Source organism: Macaca thibetana, chromosome 4 (genome assembly GCF_024542745.1).
Source record: "Macaca thibetana thibetana isolate TM-01 chromosome 4, ASM2454274v1, whole genome shotgun sequence".
Lineage (NCBI taxonomy): Eukaryota > Metazoa > Chordata > Mammalia > Primates > Cercopithecidae > Macaca > Macaca thibetana.
The window spans coordinates 39537648-39556488 of NC_065581.1; the positions used below are offsets into that span (position 1 = coordinate 39537648).

Consider the following 18841-nt stretch of genomic DNA (forward strand, 5'->3'; position numbering starts at 1 on the left):
TGTGGAGGATTGGTTCCAGGACTGCCCGTGGATACCAAAATCTGTGCATAGTTAAGTCCCACAGTTGGCATATGAAAAGTCAGCCCTCTGTGTACTGTATTTTCAACCCACATTTGCCTAAAAAAAAAAAAAAAAAAAAAAAAAACCTTGTATAAATAAACCAGCAGAGTTCAAACCTATGTTTTTCAAGGGCCAAATGTAAATTTAAAAAAAAAAAATGCATATAGGAATGAATTTAAAGAATGAGCAAGGGCATCTTTTGGAAAGTTTTACTTAGCAAGTGGATAAGGCTTCTTTCCTTGGAAATAAAGCTTAAATTACTGAATTTGTGAATGTATTAGCCCTCCTGTTTGTCAGTTCTAGTACTCAACATGTGAAATTGGTCTTCATAAGTTCCTTACCTTTTGATGTTCTGTTTGCACTTTACCTACCACAATCCTTTATTCCTTATTCACTTTCTTCTTCCCACCTGATCCACAGATACTCCCTGCTTTACGGGCTGTACAGAATCACAACCGTTCTCTGTTCAGAATGAGCCTACAAGCCTTTTCAAATCCTTTCAGTACTCCCTAAGGGGAGCTCTTTTTTTTTTTTTTTTTTTTTTTTTAAAGAAAGGACATGATGGACAAAGGTTTACAAATTAAACATAGTCTTATTTGAAGTTTCATTTTATTTCAGTCTGTAAGTATTGCTCTTTGTTTAAAGCACTCACATAAATCCATTTCACCCAAAAAGGAAACGTAAAGTGCTTCTAGCAGTACAAGCACAGTTGGCATGGCCTTTCCAAAGGTCTTCCACTAGAGTCTAGAGAAAAATCTAAATATAGTCGTGCACAAACTGGAAGTTTTTATTTTCTGAGCCATTAGAGATTTTCAAAATCACTTTGATTTTTAAAAACCCATCAAATGTCAATCATGGCGGGGAAGACCACTGAGCTGATTTCTGATAACTAAGTTATCACTGAACATAATTTATCATATATGGCTACTGGCATCATGAAGACCTTGGGGTAAGGAAGACTCCTTATGAGAAATATAAACATCACTTGTGTAGGAATCACTGGGTGTCCCTAGAGCAGTTCTGTACTAAAGACTTCTAGTGTTTACTCCCTCACCACGGTACTCAGGACCAAGAGCCAAGAGCACAGTGGTCAAACTCACTGAAGGTTTTTACAACAAGAAACCAGTGGAGGAGGTATTGTGAGGTACTACAACTTTGAGGCACAATCTAAATACTAAAAATTATGAAATCTTGAGTTGAGCTGATTTATGCCATCTTAAATCCATTAATAATCCATGAAAGTGATTTCGCATGCCTAGCCTGCTTTTTTCTCACACGATAGCTGGGAATATTAAATGAGATAAAGTTGCAGCCTAGCCCGGTGTCTGGGTACCATATCATTTCCTTCCTCCTCCCCTTCCCAAATAAATAAGGTTAGTCCTTGAACTTTAAATGTACTTTATAATAAGAAGAAATTACTTTTTCTATCAGTATCCTCATCAGCATGATTTTGAATTGCTCTCAAGAGTACCTTCTCTTTTGTAAAATAAACACTTTGTACTTTACTGAAAGAACACTGTTTCAGTGTTCTTTACTTTCCATTGTGAAAAAAGTTGTTTCTGAGGAATTGAAACCCCAGAAGATAGCCACAACAAAAACATGTTAATTTTTTTTTAAATGATTCAAAGGCAGATTTGAAGAGAAGTAATATTTAGGAGGCAGAAGGCGGCAAATGCAGCCTCTGAAGGGAACTGTTCTAATATTACCTAAAAAGTAAAGTTATACAACTATATTCAAGGACATAAGATAAAGCATTACTTGAAAACCAGAATGACTGAACAGTTAGGCGAAAAAGAACATCTGAAATAGGAAGGGGAAATGGACTGAAGAATAATTTGAATCAGCACAGTGATCCATCAGTCCTAGACGCTTCTGGTATGTAAATATCTTGAATCACATTGTTTCCTCTTTTCTGAAATCTCAAAGGAGAATTCTCACAGCACTACATTAAAGTTGCCATTTTGTTAGGATTCAAAATTTCAATCCAGTAGCCATCAGGATCTTGAATAAATGCCAGGCCTTTCATTTTACCTGTGAAATGAAATTTTTCATTATTGAAAAGACTGAAAAAGAAAACACCATATAAATGTTTTTCTTTCTTTGAGACAGAGTCTTGCTCTGAATGTCAGGCTAGAGTGCATGGGATGATCATGGCCCAAGGCAGGCTTGATCTCCTGGGCTCAGCCTGCCAAGTAGCTGGGGCCACAGGCACACACCACCATGCCTGGCTAATTTTTTGATTTTGTAGAGGCGGGATCTCAATGTACTGCCCAGGCTGGTATCAAACTCCTGGCCTCAAGCAATCTTCCTGCCTTGCCTACCAAAGTGGTAGGATTACAAGCACAAACCACTGTACCTGGCCTTAAAAACTTTTATTAATTTAAAATTTACTTTGCATTTTAATGAAGTACATTATTTTGTTTACAGTTTTAATTTTTAAAAATTCTTATTGTCAGTGTCACCCAAAGTCATACTTTTCATAATGATTAAAATGTTATCTTGCACACATTGCAAATACCAGCCCTCCTGAAATAAACTGTGGGACTGGCTGCATCTTTTAGGTATCAGGCATTTGCCTCACCTTCATGATACCATGCTACCAGTTCAGTAGTTACAGAAATTGTCTTATTTTAAAGAAGAAAAAGAAAATAGGGAGGTGCTGAAGGGAGCCGGTAGCATGGCTTACCCCCACAACCAAAAGACCCAGATACTTGGGTCATACAAACCCTTTTAAACACTATCCTCAGCAACCCAAGTTCTGCGAGAGTCTTTCTCCCAGGAATTCGTAACTGAGATTGACAGTCTAGTATGTCAGAGCTGTTTGCTTAAATGGAAAAATGTGACCTCAGAAATTTATTTGGGTACCAATATGTTGAACTGGTTTGACTCTTATCTCTGGCTCCTTTCCCCAGTGTCCCAGTATAAATCCTAGAGGAACACAGATGGAAAATGCAGGAAAAAGAAAGAAAGAGAGAAAGAGAGAGAGAGAAAGAGAAAGAGAGAAAGAAGGAAGGGAGGGAGGGAGGGAGGGAGGGAAAAAAGAAAAGAAAAGGAAAAGAAAAAAAAGAAGGAAAGAAAGAAAGAAATCCTGCTGGTGACGGCTGGGGAGAATGGGTGAGGATGGGGTGGGGTGACTATTTTAACTTGGGCTGTGTGGGAGGTGGTAGTTCTGGCCTGGACCAGAAGGCAGTACATAATGGCTGTGGGAGAACAGAGTTTTGTTTTTGCTCCTCCCTCACTGCCGTGTGCATCAGCACCTGCCCTCTCGCTTGTTCAGATGTCCTTAGCAGTAAACAAGGGCAGTGCAGGAGCCTTGTGCTTGTGAGAGACTGAGAAAAACGTGTAGGGCCAAATGATCTCCCCAGCCCTCTCTCCATGCCCAGGGCTAGGGAATACTATTGGAAGTGTCTCCTACTAACACTGCTTCCCTGAGGGATGAAGTGGGAAGATCCGACCTGAAGAGTTGTTTTGTGGAAGGTGAAATGTTTAAGTCTCATTTCTAGGTGCCTAGGAATCTCTGGTCTAGGCTTATCCAGCCCATTGTCCTGAGATCATGTGGGTTGTTAAGGACAGGGATCTGGCCATCCTCCTATTCACACTGCTTGATGTATTATAATAGTGAACAGTGGCAGGGGAAAAAAGTTGAGAGGACAAAATAATAATTTGAGAAACATAACCATAAAAAAACCCCAAAGCAATGGATTATAGATTCAAACAGAAGAAATATTAGAATAACGGACCAAGAGCTATTTTCGTTTTTTTTCTGGAGACAGGGTCTTGCTCTGTCACTCATACTGAAATGAAGCACAATGGTGTGATCATAGCTCACTGCAGCCTCCAACTCCTGGGCTCAAGCAATCCTCCCACCTCAGCCTCCAAAGTAGCTAGGCATACAGACTACAGGCATGTGCCACCATGCCCAGATAATTTAAAAAAACCTTTTTGTAGAAACAAGGTCTTGCTATGTCACCCAGGCTGGTATACAATGGCACAATCATAGCTCACTGCAGCCTTGAACTGCTGGCCTCAAGTGATCTTCCCAATCCTCCTGCCTCAGCCTCCCAAAGTGCTGCAATTACAGGCATGAGTCACCATGCCCAGTCCCAGGGACTATTTAGACATGTAAAAGTAATGACCGGCCGGGTGTGGTGGTTCACATCTGTAATCCCAATACTTTGGGAGGCTGAGGCAGAAAGATCATTTGAGGCCAGGAGTTTGAGACCAGCCTGAGATACACAGTGAGACCCTGTCTCTACAAAAAACAAAAAATTAGCCATACATGGTGGCATTTGCCTGTAGTCCCAGCTACTCAGGAGGCTAAGGTGGATTATTGCTTGATCCCAGGAGTTTGAGGTCACAGTGAACTATGATCACACCACTGCACTTCAGCCAGGGTAACAGAGCAAGACTCCATCTCAAAAAAAAGTAATAAGAACATATTAAGGAAACTAAGCAAAAATTAGAGATCAAAATTATAACAGGTGTTTAAGAAAAAAATAGATGAATTAAATATCAGAACAGACACATCTGGGAGAAAATTAGCTACTTGGTATTCTAGTTTGAGGAAATCTCCCAGAATGCAGGCGAGGACAAAGAAATAATATAAAAAGCTTCTAGAATAAGACAGAAGAATATACAAAGGAACATAGATTGATAGATTTTTCAACAGCAACATCATACGCAAAAAGAAAATGGAAGAGTATTTTCAAGACAGAAGGAAATTAAACCTAGGCTTTTTGATAAAACTGTCCTTCAGACATAAAGGCATCATTCTCAGTTACACAGAATCTCAAAAGTTTTGCCTTAAAAATCCTTTAAAGGGCTGGGTGCAGTGGCTCACACCTGTAATCCCAGCACTTTGGGAGGCTGAGGCAGGCGGATCACCTGAGGTTGGGATTTTGAGACCAGCCTGACCAACATGGAGAAACCTCATCTCTACTAAAAATAGAAAATTAGCCAGGCGCGGTGGCGCATGCCTGTAATCCCAGCTATTTAGGAGGCTGAGGCAAGAGAATCACTTGCACCCAGGAGGCGGAGGTTGCAGTGAGCAACCTCCATCCTGGGCAACAAGAGCAAAACTCCATCTCAAAAAAAAAACAAAAACAAAAACCCCTTTAAAGACCATTTTGGTTGAGGTATTTAAATAAAAGAACAGAAAAATCCAAAAGATGCTAAAAAGGCTGGGCGTAGTGGCTCACGCCTATAATCCCAGTGCTTTGGGAGGCCAAGGTGGGAGAATCGCTTGAGCTCAAGAGTTTGAGACAAGCCTGGGCAACATAGCAGGAACTCATCTCTACAAAAAAAAAAAAAAATCAATTAGCTGGGTGTGGTGGCATGGGCCTGTGGCCCTAGCTACTTAGGAGGAGGCTGAGGCAGAGAATTGTTTGAGCCCAGGAGTTTCAAGGCTGCAGTGAGCTATGACAGTGCCACTGCAGCACCCCAGCCTGGATGAGAGTGAGATCCTGTCTCAAAGGAGACACTACAAGAGATAAATGAAAAAGTGATCAAACACCTTGATACATGTATTATTATCTTTAAAAAATAAAATCAATACTATCCCACTCTAGGTAATAGTGACACAATGAGGATGGAGTGAAGCAAATTCCTTTCCTATTGGGGACAAGATTTGGGTATTAAATATATATATATTTTTGATACGGAGTGTTGCTCTGTCACCCAGGCTGGAGTGCCATGGCGCGATCTCGGCTCACTGTAACCTCCACCTCCCAGGTTCAAGCAATTCTCCTGCCTCAGCTTCCTGAGTAGCTGGGATTACAGGCATGCCACCACGCTTGGCTAATTTTTTCTATTTTTAGTAAAGACGGGGTTTCACCATATTAGCCCGGATGATCTGGATCTCCTGACCTCGTGATCCGCCCGCCTTGGCCTCCCAAAGTGCTGGGATTACAGGCGGGAGCCATCTCACCCAGCACTGGCTATTAAATATTTAAATTTTTTTAAAAAAGGTGAAATTAAACAGTGAAATATTTCAAATGTTTAGATTGAGACTCTGAAATATTCAGTATTTCAATTTTAATTTGAAATATTTCAGAAAGAGATCAAAGTAAAATAATAACAATACATGTAAACCCAGCAAAATCCATACATATGCTATTTCAAAAAACCTACCTAAAACATAAGGACATACAAAGGTTGTAAAAGGTGAAAAAGAAACACCATGTGATTATGAACTAAAGAGAGCTGGTGTCGTTATATGAACATCAGATAAAATTGACTTTAAGGAACTTATTTTTGGGTGGAAAGATACACACTGATAGTGAAAGCTGGTGGCCAATGACAGAAAGGGGTGGGGTCGGGGAGCGGGAGAGGGAGCCTAGGGTTTTGATGGCTCTCCACGTCCTGTGTCTAGTCCCTTGGAAAGCCACCCTAGTTGCTGTCTTTCAGTTCCCTGAGATACCCGGATATTCTTCCAGTCATTTCTCTTTTTTAAAAATCTGGTTGAAATGGAGACTTCTGTTACTTGTAGCCAAAAGGGTTTTACTACAACAGTGGCGTCTCTTGGTGCTTAGTAACTATTAACTAAAGACAGGCCTGAACACAGTAAATAGTAGACTCACCATCATCAGGTTTCTTCACAAATTTGACTCCCAGTTCTTCGAACCTTTTACAAGCACTGTGTACATCAGGAACAGCAATTCCAATGTGACCTTACGTGGTACCCCCCGAAAAAAGCAGAGAGAAGGAAGAAATAATTACAACAGGGTGTCCAAGTACCACAAGTAGCTCCCAGAACTTGTTTATTTCAAAACATAAGGCACTTAGGAACAAACTTAGGTAGGTTCAAAATCTATAATATGTTAAAGAACAAATATAGGTCTAATGGGCTGGGTATAAGTAGTTAATTAGTTGCCCTGAATTATAAGTTATTTAAAATTAACCAATATCAGCTCATATACAGTCTAATCAGTTAAGAATAATCTACACCAAAAAACAGTAATCGTTTACTAATACTTAATAGGTTTGTGGTTGGCATTGACTACAGCAGCCAGCTGAAGCCTGCAATACTGTCGTCTTGATTGAGAGACTGGAGAGCAAGGCAGAAGTGTATGTGCTCGCAGAAACTGGGATTAGTATTAACTATAGCTTTTTTTTTAAAAAAAAAAAAAAAGTCTACTGGAAATTAATTCTGAGACTTAAAAGTAAATCATGGTGAGACAGTAAACGTAATGTTTAGATCGAGACTCTGAAATTAAACAACTCCTAAATAAGATTATTTGTGGAAAATAAAAATAATCATATCTCTAATAAATTGATCATAGTTAATTAGGACATTAATGTTTTAAGTTTATTAAAATCATAGTTATACACGTAATACAAAATCACACAAATCTATATATATCACATACACACAGGCAAACTCACCAAACCCTCGAGGGTCTGAATTGCCATTGTGGTAACTCTGGGTCTCATCATCTTCAGTGCCCCAGTTGCTACAAAAGGAAGGAAAACATAGCTACAATGTCCTAGGGAATAGATATTCTGAAAAGAAAGTAACGTCTTTGAAATCTTACCATGTTTCTATGCTACTTTACATAATTGGCCTAACCCTGCTACAAAAATATTAAGTGTTCAACTATAGAAAGGACAAATGGGCAACATATGATTTTAACTAGGCTAAGGAGACAGTAAATACAGGTACTGGACAAGAACAATAATGAGAATAATAACAATGCTCATTTATTGTGCTCAGTACTTTATATTTCATTTAAAGCCTTAAAACAGCTCCATGGGCTAGATGTGAACATCTCCATTTTATTGATGAAACTGCCACTTACTTGTTTAGAGTCACAGACTCATATCTAAGTCTGCCTGATTCCAAAACTTTATTTTGAATCAAGGGACACACGAGAAATCACACACTCTGAAACCAATCTCTTTTGGTAGTTGTTAAAGTGTGCAGATAAACAACGTAAAGAAATTGCCTACATTTTTAAGTGTTCATGTTATAAAAATATCAAATTTGAATGTTAATTATTATAAAATGGTTTGAAGAGTTTTTAAAGGAACATATGATATCACATTTCTAGATCAAAAATGTAGCAAAATAATAAAAGAATAAATTTTTGGATGCTGAAAGACTAATTATAGTACCTAAACATTAGTTAGTGACAATCAGGCAAATATCTTACAATTTCAGGGTCTTATATTCTCTATCTAAAAGACAAATGGGCCAGGCGTGGTGACTCATGCCTATAATCCCAGCAGTCCGGGAGGCCGAGGTGGGCAGATCACTTGAGGCCAGGAGTTTGAGGCCAGCCTGGGCAACATAGTGAGACCTTGTCTCTATGCCTCTACTAAAACCAAACAAAAATAATTAGGTGGGTGTGGTGGCACACATGTGTAGTCCAAGGTGCTCAGGAGGCTGAGGCAGGAGGACTGCCTAGAAGTTAGAGGCTTCAGAGAGCCTGTCTCTAAAAAAAAAAATCTCATTTGCCCAAGAACAATATGAAGATCAAAAGACGCATGAAAAACACTTCAATATATTATTACAAATGTGAAGTGATTAGGCAGACCTGGTTTGAATTATACTGGTAAGTAAACAAAACAAAAAAGATTTTTAAAAACTACCTTAAAAAATCTAAAATATATACAAATATAGAAACTCATACTCACTGTGTCAGCTCCAGTGTAGCTTTTCTGGAGAGCGCCCAGGCTATTTTTTCCTCTTTATCTTTAGGGATGTCATTTTTATCCTCATAAGCCAAGAAATAGAGTGAAAACTTCATAGCAGGAAAATCACATTTTTGGATTAACCTGCAATGAAAAAACAACAAGCCTGGATCATTAACAACAGGAAAGGCTAATTCATACTATAATCAACATAACTTAATATTCAAGTTTTACTAAAAAGAAGAGCTATATGTAGTAAGCCTATTTTAATGGAAGAAGCAGGAGGAAAAGTCAGTGAAAAGTATTAAAAATGCGTCTGTAACTATTTGAAATACAAAAATAAAAACTTCTATAATTCATCAATTATTTAAATATAACATTTAGCTGAAATTATGGTACTTGTTAATAAATAGAAACGGCTATCTCCAAAAGATAATTCTGTTTATTTGTAGTGAAAAATATAAAGAACCTTGTTATTTCATATATATACACACATACAAACACATATATAAATATATCATTCAGTTAAATAAACACATTTACTGTGTTCTTACTATGCCAAAACATCTACGAAAGGAAGTTAAGGTAAGAAAGGAGGAAGGACAGACTAATATCACAGAAGACGTGAATGTCAACAGTAAGGTGGCTAACAGTATCAGATACTGCAGAAAGATCAAACCATATTAAGACTAAGAAAAGCTCATGAGATATGGAAACGTCCCATGAGAGCAATGTCAGCAGCATGGGAAAGCATCAGCTGGATTATACTGTACTGGGGAGAAAGAATGGCAGGTGAGCAGGTAAAACAGTAGCAAGCATGACAGTGACAATGGGGAGGTGGGCAAGGGAGCAGAGGGCAAGGAATATTCTAGAACAGAGAAGACTTACGCTTCTCTGAGGGGAAGGAGACAGTAGAAGAGACTGATAGGAGAGAAAGAGTGAATGAAGTATGAATCCTGAGGTTTTAAGAAAGATAACTGAAGTCCTGAACTTTAAGTGACTTTAAATAGTGTAGGATTATTTGGCAAGGAGTAAGGTGGCATGAGAATGCATATATGATTTTCTTTAGATTATTCAGGATTAAATGCTCAAAGATGACCTTGTTCATAATCAATAAGAGCAAATGGCTGAAGCATATAGCAAATGGTAAGTTTCTAGAGTTCTGCTTCCAATCTTTTATTTCATTATCACTGCTATATAATATGCCTTGGCCCACTTAGATCCTTGCATTGACTTATCACAAATAAGATTTACTCTAACATGTTTATAATAAAGTATCAAACACCTCAAATACTCCAATCATGCAAAACAATCTCTGCACCTACTAAAGCAGACTACACAACCCTTATGGACCAATCAGACGGGACTGAAGGAAATGAAACTGTTGCAACTTGCTTTTCTCAGCTGTGCAAATCTTCCAGCTTACTGTCAACTTGTACCCAAGTTATACCCTCCAATAGGAGGGCTCCACACACAAAGTCAACATTAGAGCCCATCAGACAATGGATACAGGTTCCAGCCCTGCCATATGTCAACCATGGGATTTGGAGCTAGTAACTCCATCTTGTTAAGCTTTGTTTTTTCCATCTGTGAAATGGGGATAAAAGTTACCTCCTAAGACTGATGTGAAGACTAAACAAAATAACATTTGAAGTGCCTGGCAAAGTGTTCAATAAATCTGATTTCATTTTGTCCTTTAAATATGTTATAAATATATTCATAATACCTTTTTCTAGAAAAAAATAATAAACTGAACAGCAGTTATCTCTGGGGAGAAGAACTTGGGGAGGGAAGCCATCACTTTTCATTTTGTATTTTTCTGAACTGGTCAAATTTTCTAAATATAGACATACATTACTTAAATTTTTCTCTCAATGTGAATGGAGGTTTTCTAGGCACTAAATTTAAAGATTATTTTATTATTCATATATCTATATGATCAAAAACAAAATGCTCACATAACTTAGGGAAACAAATCAACATTGTGACAAAATTATTTCTCAATATACCTCAGTAAAGCTGGAGAAAAAAAGAAAAATAAACAAATAAATATGCTTTAGGATTGCAAGATCAGTGGATATGACCTGTTGAGCAAAAGAAAACACAGCCCAGAAAAATGGAACAGATGGTCACTTTTAAGTAAACCCATTGGTTTTCTAAGTTGTAAGTCCTTATTATCTATAACTTTTCTGAAGTAAACAAGAGGCTAAAAGTGGCCAGAACATCAAAAGCGGTCTGAATACATTAAGGATTTAGCTGGGAGCTCTCAGAGAAGGGAGGCTGGAGAAAATGCAACTATTTTTGTCTTGTTTTGCCCTTTCAGGCTGGCTGGGATAGAGAAGAAAAAGAACTTAAGAGAGAAGCCCGGTCCAGCCAGGCCTAATCACAGACTCCTGGCCAAAAGAACTTCTGTTACTTCTGAAACAAACTTTAAGATGGGTCTGAAAACACTCTCTAGATTTGCAAAGCTATATATTTAAACATTAAGGTGCCACTAAGTACTTGACTTACGTCATTCCAAGAACTCTAGTATAAAAATCCAGTGACTTCTTAGGATCCTTCACTCGTAGCATGGTCTGCTGCAATAGAAAATCCTATGGAAAAATATTTATATTAAACATCTTTCACTTTTACCATTTATTACTAATATTAATTGTGCTCTCTGTAACAACATACAAAAACAGTCCACCATTATAACACAATTGTTAACTTACCACCTACAACTTGCGAGGGCTCTCTGCCCAGTGGTGTTTTCTGGTTGCAGGCCCCTGTGTGGTACAAGTCCAAAGTGTCAGAAAGTTTACACCGCAGAAATGACCTTCAACCAATGGTGGATAAAAAACCTGGCATCCTTGTCCCTTGGTGGGACAATTCGGAGGCAGGTACCACAAAATCCCTCAAAGAATCCCCAGCAGGATTAAACCTCAGTTGCCCACATTGGTAATCCACTTGTATACACCTATGATCACCCTCTCTCCCTAACTCCACAGAGCTCTCTGGGACTCCTTCTCAAACGACTTAAAACCACAACTTTCTCTCTAGTCTGCTTTGGGGCTACCCAAATCAAGACACTGATTTTACACATAGAGTTTGATCACTATAATATTTGTTGAATGAAGGCATAAATGCCCTTCTAGAACCATTTAGTGGTGACCATGCAAATTGGCAAAGAGTTGCTCACAAGATCCTAGACTCCTAAATAACTAAAAGGGTTACTGTTGCTAACACCTTTGGGAAACTGTTCAACTTATTTACCAGGAAACAGAAGGCTTAACTGAGGAAAGGGTAGAAGGTATGTAAATTCATGGAGTTAAGATTATTAATAGCATTAATAATTTGACTTAGGACTTAACTATGTATAATAACTCTACATGGTATCACTATCGATAGATATTCATATCCCATGTTATAGATAAGAAGCTGACACTAAGTAATTAACTGTCTGAGGCCTCTAATTTTTGGTCTCCCTTTACCATTGGTATGTACCTTCCAGAACATGAGTCTGTGAACCTCACTGGTGCTTCCTAACAGATTTTTTTTTTTTTCTGTTATACCCATGGCTTGACAAAACAGGCCTGAAAATTCTGACCACTTCTTTTGGAGCCACATGTTATTTTTCTCCTATATAACCCACATCATATAAAATACAAATATAGTTCATTCAGCATCATTAGGAAATTTTATTTTTCTCTTTTGCTAAATTTCAAGTAAATGAAATATAGTCTTTTAAGCATTAAAATTCTCATTTAAAACAAAACTAGCCTAAAAACTACTTTATCTTATTAAAACTGATCCTAATAAATATAATAATTAAATTCTTTATTTGCAGCTTATAATCACATACCAGGCAGGTTACATGTTTCTAGAACATTTGGATAGCTTTTCTCAGTCAGATGCTACAGTCCTAAAGGTCTCGGTTTTATCAAGCAGCTGAGAAAGAGAAAAGTAGCTCTGCACATCCAAGTGCTAGCCTGGTACTCACACCTGGGCCTTGGTTTTCTCCTGTTGAACATATTTAAAGTCACTCTGTGGCTGCCATGATGTGATACCAAAATAAAAAAAAAAAAATTTAAGGCAGCAAGGCCATATCCACTTCATATTCTGGTCTAAGCATATATTAAAACAAGGCACTGTGAACACTACCAAAATAACAAACATCCTTCTTTCCCAGCTAATATGAGTGGTAGCTGCTTCTCTATTGGTTACAATGTTTGCTTGAGGAAGCCACCTGCAGGACAAAGTCTTATGTACAGTCAATGTAGGTTGCGGGTGTTAATAAATATTATTATTATTATTTTTAGATGGAGTTTCACTCCTGTTGCCCACGCTGGAGTGCAATGGTGCGATCTTGGCTCACTGCAACCTCTGCCTCCCGGGTTCAAGCGATTCTCCTGCCTCAGCCTCCCAAGCAGCTGGGACTACAGGCACGCACCACCATGCTCGGCTAATTTTTTGTATTTTTAGTTGACCAGTCTGGTTCTTGAACTCCTGACCTCATGATCAGGACCAGTCTGGTTCTTGAACTCCTGACCTCATGATCCACCTGCCTCAGTCTAAGAATTCATATTCTTTGACCAAGATGTTCTCTTTCTAAAATTCTAAGGAAATGCTCTGACAAAGATTTATGTACAAAGGCATCCATCACAGCACTTACACAATAACTATGTGCCAGATGCTGTTCTAAGAGATTCACAGAAACTAATTCATGTAATCTTCACAACAAGCCCATGAGATACACATTATTATCATCCCCATTTTACTGCTGAGAAAGTAAGTGGCAGAGAAAAAATTCCAGCCCAAGCAATCTGATTCCAAAGTCCTTGCTTTTAAACCACTAACTTCCTCTAACAACAAAGGAATAGCTAGATAGTATAACACAGGTATAATAGAATATTATGGACAACATTTAAAATGCTGCGTAGAGATACATTAAATGGCATGGAGATATATACAGATGGTATATTAAGTCTAATGGCATGGGAATATATACAATGGTATATTAAGTTTTAAAAACGTAATACATATATACATATGCATATGAAAACAAATATCACTTAATATGCTATTGAGATTAATTATATCTTAAAATTAATGTTACGGCCTTTAACTTTATTATTAAGAGAACTATGTACTATATCTGCCTAAATACATACACATAAAGAATATTAACATTCACTTTAAAAAGTGTATACGTGGCAAAAAAAGTAAGATATATTCAATGTTAGTGAATTTATTTACAATATAGAGGCTTATAAATCCTTTGCTACAAATTGTTAAATGGATATAAAAACAAGTAGGGCTTATTTTTAAAAAAATGATCAAGTTATTCTATGCTCAGATAACAGAGTTTTATTTATATCACCAAAATAGTCTGTTAACTCCCTGTGCCTCTTGTAAACACTTGCATGATCTTGAGAAAAAGTTTCTGTTGTAAAAAGTTAAGTTCCTAAAAATTATTGCTGTGTATTGGTATGGTTCTAAAATATCGTTTAAAATACATGTATCTCCTGTTATAAAAAGATTTATGCTATGCTCATGTCTTGTCTCACCTGACAGTCCTTAACTGTGTCTTTCCCTTATCATGCTCTAAATTTAGAACAATAAAAATAAGATGTCTTTTATGCCTAAACTATCTTTGGTTTTACTGGGATGGCTACTGGGTGACAAAGATTTGCTCCTGTGCCTTGCCTTATCAAAAGGTGAACAATAGAAATAATAAGGTTTTTTCAAGGGGAGGGGAAGTGTCACTCTCCAAATTTAATTAACAAAACTACTGTAAGAAAACTTTTTTTTTGAGACGGAGTCTCCTTCTGTCACCCAGGCTGGAGGGCAGTGGGGCAATCTTGGCTCACTGCAAGCTCTGCCTCCCGGGTTCAAGCTATTTTCCTACCTCAGCCTTCTGAGTAGCTGGAACTACAGGCGCCTGCCACCACGCCTGGCTAATTTTTGTATTTTTAGTAGAGATGGGGTTTCACCATATTGGCCAGGCTGGTCTCGAACTCCTGACCTTGTGGTCCACCCGCCTCGGCCTCCCAAAGTGCTGGGATTACAGGTGTGAGCCACTGTGCCCGGCCAAGAAAACTTCAAAGGTACAATTAAGGATATTTCTAGTGCATTTCCTACCTGCCTACAATACAATCCTTACAAAACTATAAAAGTGAGGCAAGGGGCCAGGAGCGGTGGCTCATGCCTGTAATCGCAGCACTTTGGGAGGCCGAGGCGGGCGGATCACGGGGTCAGGAGATCGAGACCATGCTGGCTAACACGGTGAAACTCCCGTCTCTACTAAAAATACAAAAAAACTAGCCGGGCGTAGTGGCGGGCGCCTGTAGTCCCAGCTACTCGGGAGGCTGAGGCAGGAGAATGGCGGGAACCCGGGAGGCGGAGCTTGCATGAGCCGAGATGGCGCCACTGCACTCCAGCCTGGGCGACAGAGCGAGACTCCGTCTCAAAAAAAAAAAAAAAGTGAGGCAAGGATGTGAACCAAAGGATTAAGGCCCCTTTAAGCACCAGTAAACGGATTTTTTTTTTTGGCATAAGGGATGAGAATCGGGTACAGCTTCATTTGTAACCTAAGGATGTCCAATTGCTTCAGCACCATTTGTTGAGCCTATCCTTCCTCCAGTGAACTGCTTTTCATCTTTGTCAAAAAGCTGTTGGGCATACTAGTGTGAGTATATTTTGGGGTTCTCTATTGTGTTTCAATGTTCTATCGCTCTGCCAATACCACAGAGTAGTGACTACTGTAGCTATGTAAGTTTTAAAATCAGGTAGACAAATTCCTCCCACTTCATTCTTTTCCATAATTGTTTGTTATTCTAGTTTTTTTGTTTTGCCTTTCAATCTAGAATAACTCTGTCTCTGTCTTTAAAGTTTGATAAGGAGTGTGTTAAACACGTATATTGATTTAGGGAGAATTGACATCTTTACTATGCTGAGTCTTCCAATCATGAACACAATAAATCTCTCCATTTATTTAGATCTATGACTTTTTGCATCACCATTGCTGTTTTCGGCATACGCGTCCTGTAAATGTTTACTAGATTTATATAATTATTTCATTTTATTGGGCAATTGTAAATGGTACTGTATTTTAAAATTTTTGGTGCCTGTGTGTTCTTTGCTAGTATATAGAAATGCAATTGATTTCTGTATGTTTATTTTGTACCCTGCAACCTTGCTGAACTCACTTATGAATTCTGAGAGTTTTCTGTAAATTACTTATTATTCCCTATATAGACAATCATGTCATCTTCAAATAAGGACAGTTTGACTTCTTCCTTTCCAACCTATATGTCTATTTCCTTTTCTTGCTTTACTCCACTGTCTAGAACTTTCAGAACTTTGTCAAATAAGAGTGGTAACAGCAGACATCCTTGTCTTATTATCAAAATTAGGGAGAAAGCATCACCACTGAGTGTAATGTTAGCTCTAACTTTTCAGGAGAAGCTCTTTATCAAGTTAAAGAAATGCCCCTCTATTCCTATTTTTTTCTGAACTTAAAAAAAAAAATGAATAAATGTTGAATTTTGTCAAATGTTTTTTCTGTACCAACTGATATGATCATGTGATTCTTCTTTACCCTTTTAATATGGTGGTTTATACTGACTGATTTTTGTATACTGAACCAGCCTTGCACCCTAGATATAAACCCTACTTGCTTAAGGTGTATAATTCTTTCTATATATATTGTTGAATTCTGTTTACTAATATTTTGTCAAGGGTTTTTACATTTATATTCATTAGAGATATTGGTCTGTAGTTTTGTTGTACTGTCTTCATTTGTTTTTGGTATCAGGGTAATATTAGCTTTATCAAATGAATTGGGAAGTGTTCTCCTGTCTTCAGTTTTCTGGAAGGGGTTATGTATAATTGATGTTAATTCTTCTTTTACATTTGGTAGAATTCTCCAGTGAAATCACCTGGGTCTGGACAGAGCTTCTTTGGAAGTTTGTTAATCATAAATCCAATTGCCTTAAGTTATAGGACTCATCATATGAGTTCATATTGGATGAGGAATTTGTCCAATTCAAGTTGTCAAATTTACGTATACTAAGTTGTTTTTAGTATTCCCTTATCTTTCTTACGTCAGAAAGGTCTGTAGTGTATCCCGTTTCATTCCTGATATTGGTAGTTTGTGCTTCTTTGTTTTCATTGTCAGTCTTGCTACAGGTTTGTCGATTCTACTGGTCTTTTCAAAGAACCAGCTCTGTTTTACTGATATTCTGTTTTTAATTTCATTAATTTCTGCTTTTCTATTTCCTTCCTTCTGCTTCCTTTGGGTTTATTTTGCTCTTCATTTTCTAGTTTCTTAGGAGGAAGCTTAAGCTATTAATTTGAGACTTTTCCTCTTTTGTAATGTATGCAGTCAGTGCTATAAATTTCCCCCTTTGCACTGTTTAGCTACGATCCCTTTTTCATTTTCATTCAGCTCAAAATATATATATATATATATATATATATATATTTTTTTTTTTTTTTTTTTTTTTTTTTTTTTTTGAGACAGAGTCTTGCTCTGTCACCCAGGATGGAGTGCAGTGGCGTGATCACGGCTCACTGCAAGCTCCACCTCCCAGGTTCACGCCATTCTCCTGTCTCAGCCTCCCGAGTAGCTGGGACTACAGGCGCCCACCACCACGCCCGGCTAATTTTTTGTGTTTTTAGTAGAGATGGGGTTTCACTGTTAGCCAGGATGGTCTCGATCTCCTGACCTCGTGATCGCCCACCTCGGCCTCCCAAAGTGCCGGGATTACAGGCATGAGTCACCGCACCCGGCCTCAGCTCAAAATATTTAAAAATTTCCCAAGACTTCCTTTTTGACCCATGGAAAATTTATTTAGAAGTGTGCTGTTTAGTTTCCCAGTGCTTGAAGATGTTCTTACTATGTTTCTGCTACTGATTTCTAGTTTGATTCCACTGTGGCTGAAGAATATATCATTCGATTCTTTTAAATTTGCTGAAGTTGGCTTTAGGACTCAGGACATGGTCTACTTTGGTATATGTTCTACAGATAGTTGAAAAAAAAAGGAGAACTCTGTTGTTGTTGGGTGGAACCATTCTACAAATACTAATCAGATCTTATTTGTTGATGATATTGTTGAGTTCTTCTGTTTCCTTGTTAATTTTCTGTCTAGTTCTATCAATTGTTGAAAGAGGAGTGTTGGCTGGGCATGGTGGCTCAAGCTTGTAATCCCAGTACTTTGGGAAGCCGAGGTGGGTGGATTGCTTGAGCCCAGGAGTTCAAGACCAGCTTGGGCAATATAGTGAGACCTCATTTCTACAAAAAATACAAAAATTAGCTGGGTGTGGTAGCGCACACCTGTAGTCCCAGCTCCTTGGGAGACTGAGGCAGGAGGACCCCTTGAACCCAGGAAGCAGAGACTGTAGTGAGCTGAGACAGCACCACTGCACTCCAGCCTGGGTGACAGGAGTGATACCTGTCTCAAAAAAAAGAAAAGAAAGAGTAGTGTTGAGGTCTCCAACTATAATTTTAGATTTTTCTATTTCTCCTTTCAGTTACATCAGTTTTGCTTCATGTGTTTCATAGCTCTGCTGTTTAGTAACATACATTTATAATTACTATGTCATCTTGGTCAATCACAACTCTTTTATCACTCTCTAATGTACTTCTTATGTCTGGTAATTTTCTTTGCTCCAAAGTCTACTTTATCTCTTATCAAGATAGCCACTCCTGCTTTCTTTTGATGAATATCTGCATGATTTATCTTTTCTATCCTTTTACTTTTAACTCATCTCTATCATATTGGAAGTGAGTGTCATGTAGACAGCATACATCCAAGGCACATTTTTTAATCCACTCTATCAATCACTGGCTCTTAATTAATGTATTTATATCTAATGTAAGTACTGAAATGTTAGGGCTTAAGTTGGCCATTTTATTCATGTTTGTTTTCTGTTTGTTCTTTCTTTTTTAATGTTTTCTTTCTTCTTTTTGCCTTTCTCTGAGTCACTGGAACATTTTTAAAATTCAATTTTGATTTACCTATAGTGTTTTTGCATGTATCTCTTTGTATAGCTTTTTAAGTGGTGGCTCTAGGTGCTACTATAGATGTATACACATATGGCATATATATACATATACACATACACATATATACAGACATACATGTGTATATGTATACACACACAC

At 37.9% G+C, this 18841-nt stretch overlaps 2 protein-coding genes across 3 annotated transcripts in view; both read right to left on the reverse strand.

Moving 5' to 3' along the window:
* Positions 1–18841, reverse strand: part of BTBD9 (BTB domain containing 9) — an 820757-nt gene that overhangs the window by 514531 nt on the left and 287385 nt on the right. The window lies entirely within an intron of this gene.
* The window catches only part of GLO1 (glyoxalase I), a 453994-nt gene continuing 435805 nt past the window's right edge, over positions 653–18841 (reverse strand). For both annotated transcript variants that reach the window (XM_050787840.1, XM_050787839.1), the window contains 5 exons: positions 11203–11285; positions 8695–8835; positions 7444–7511; positions 6639–6728; positions 653–2091 (listed from right to left, as the gene is read on the reverse strand). In XM_050787840.1, coding sequence (XP_050643797.1) covers positions 2003–2091; positions 6639–6728; positions 7444–7511; positions 8695–8835; positions 11203–11285 — 471 coding nt within the window. In that variant the 3' untranslated portion in view covers positions 653–2002. The remainder of the gene's footprint in view (positions 2092–6638; positions 6729–7443; positions 7512–8694; positions 8836–11202; positions 11286–18841) is intronic.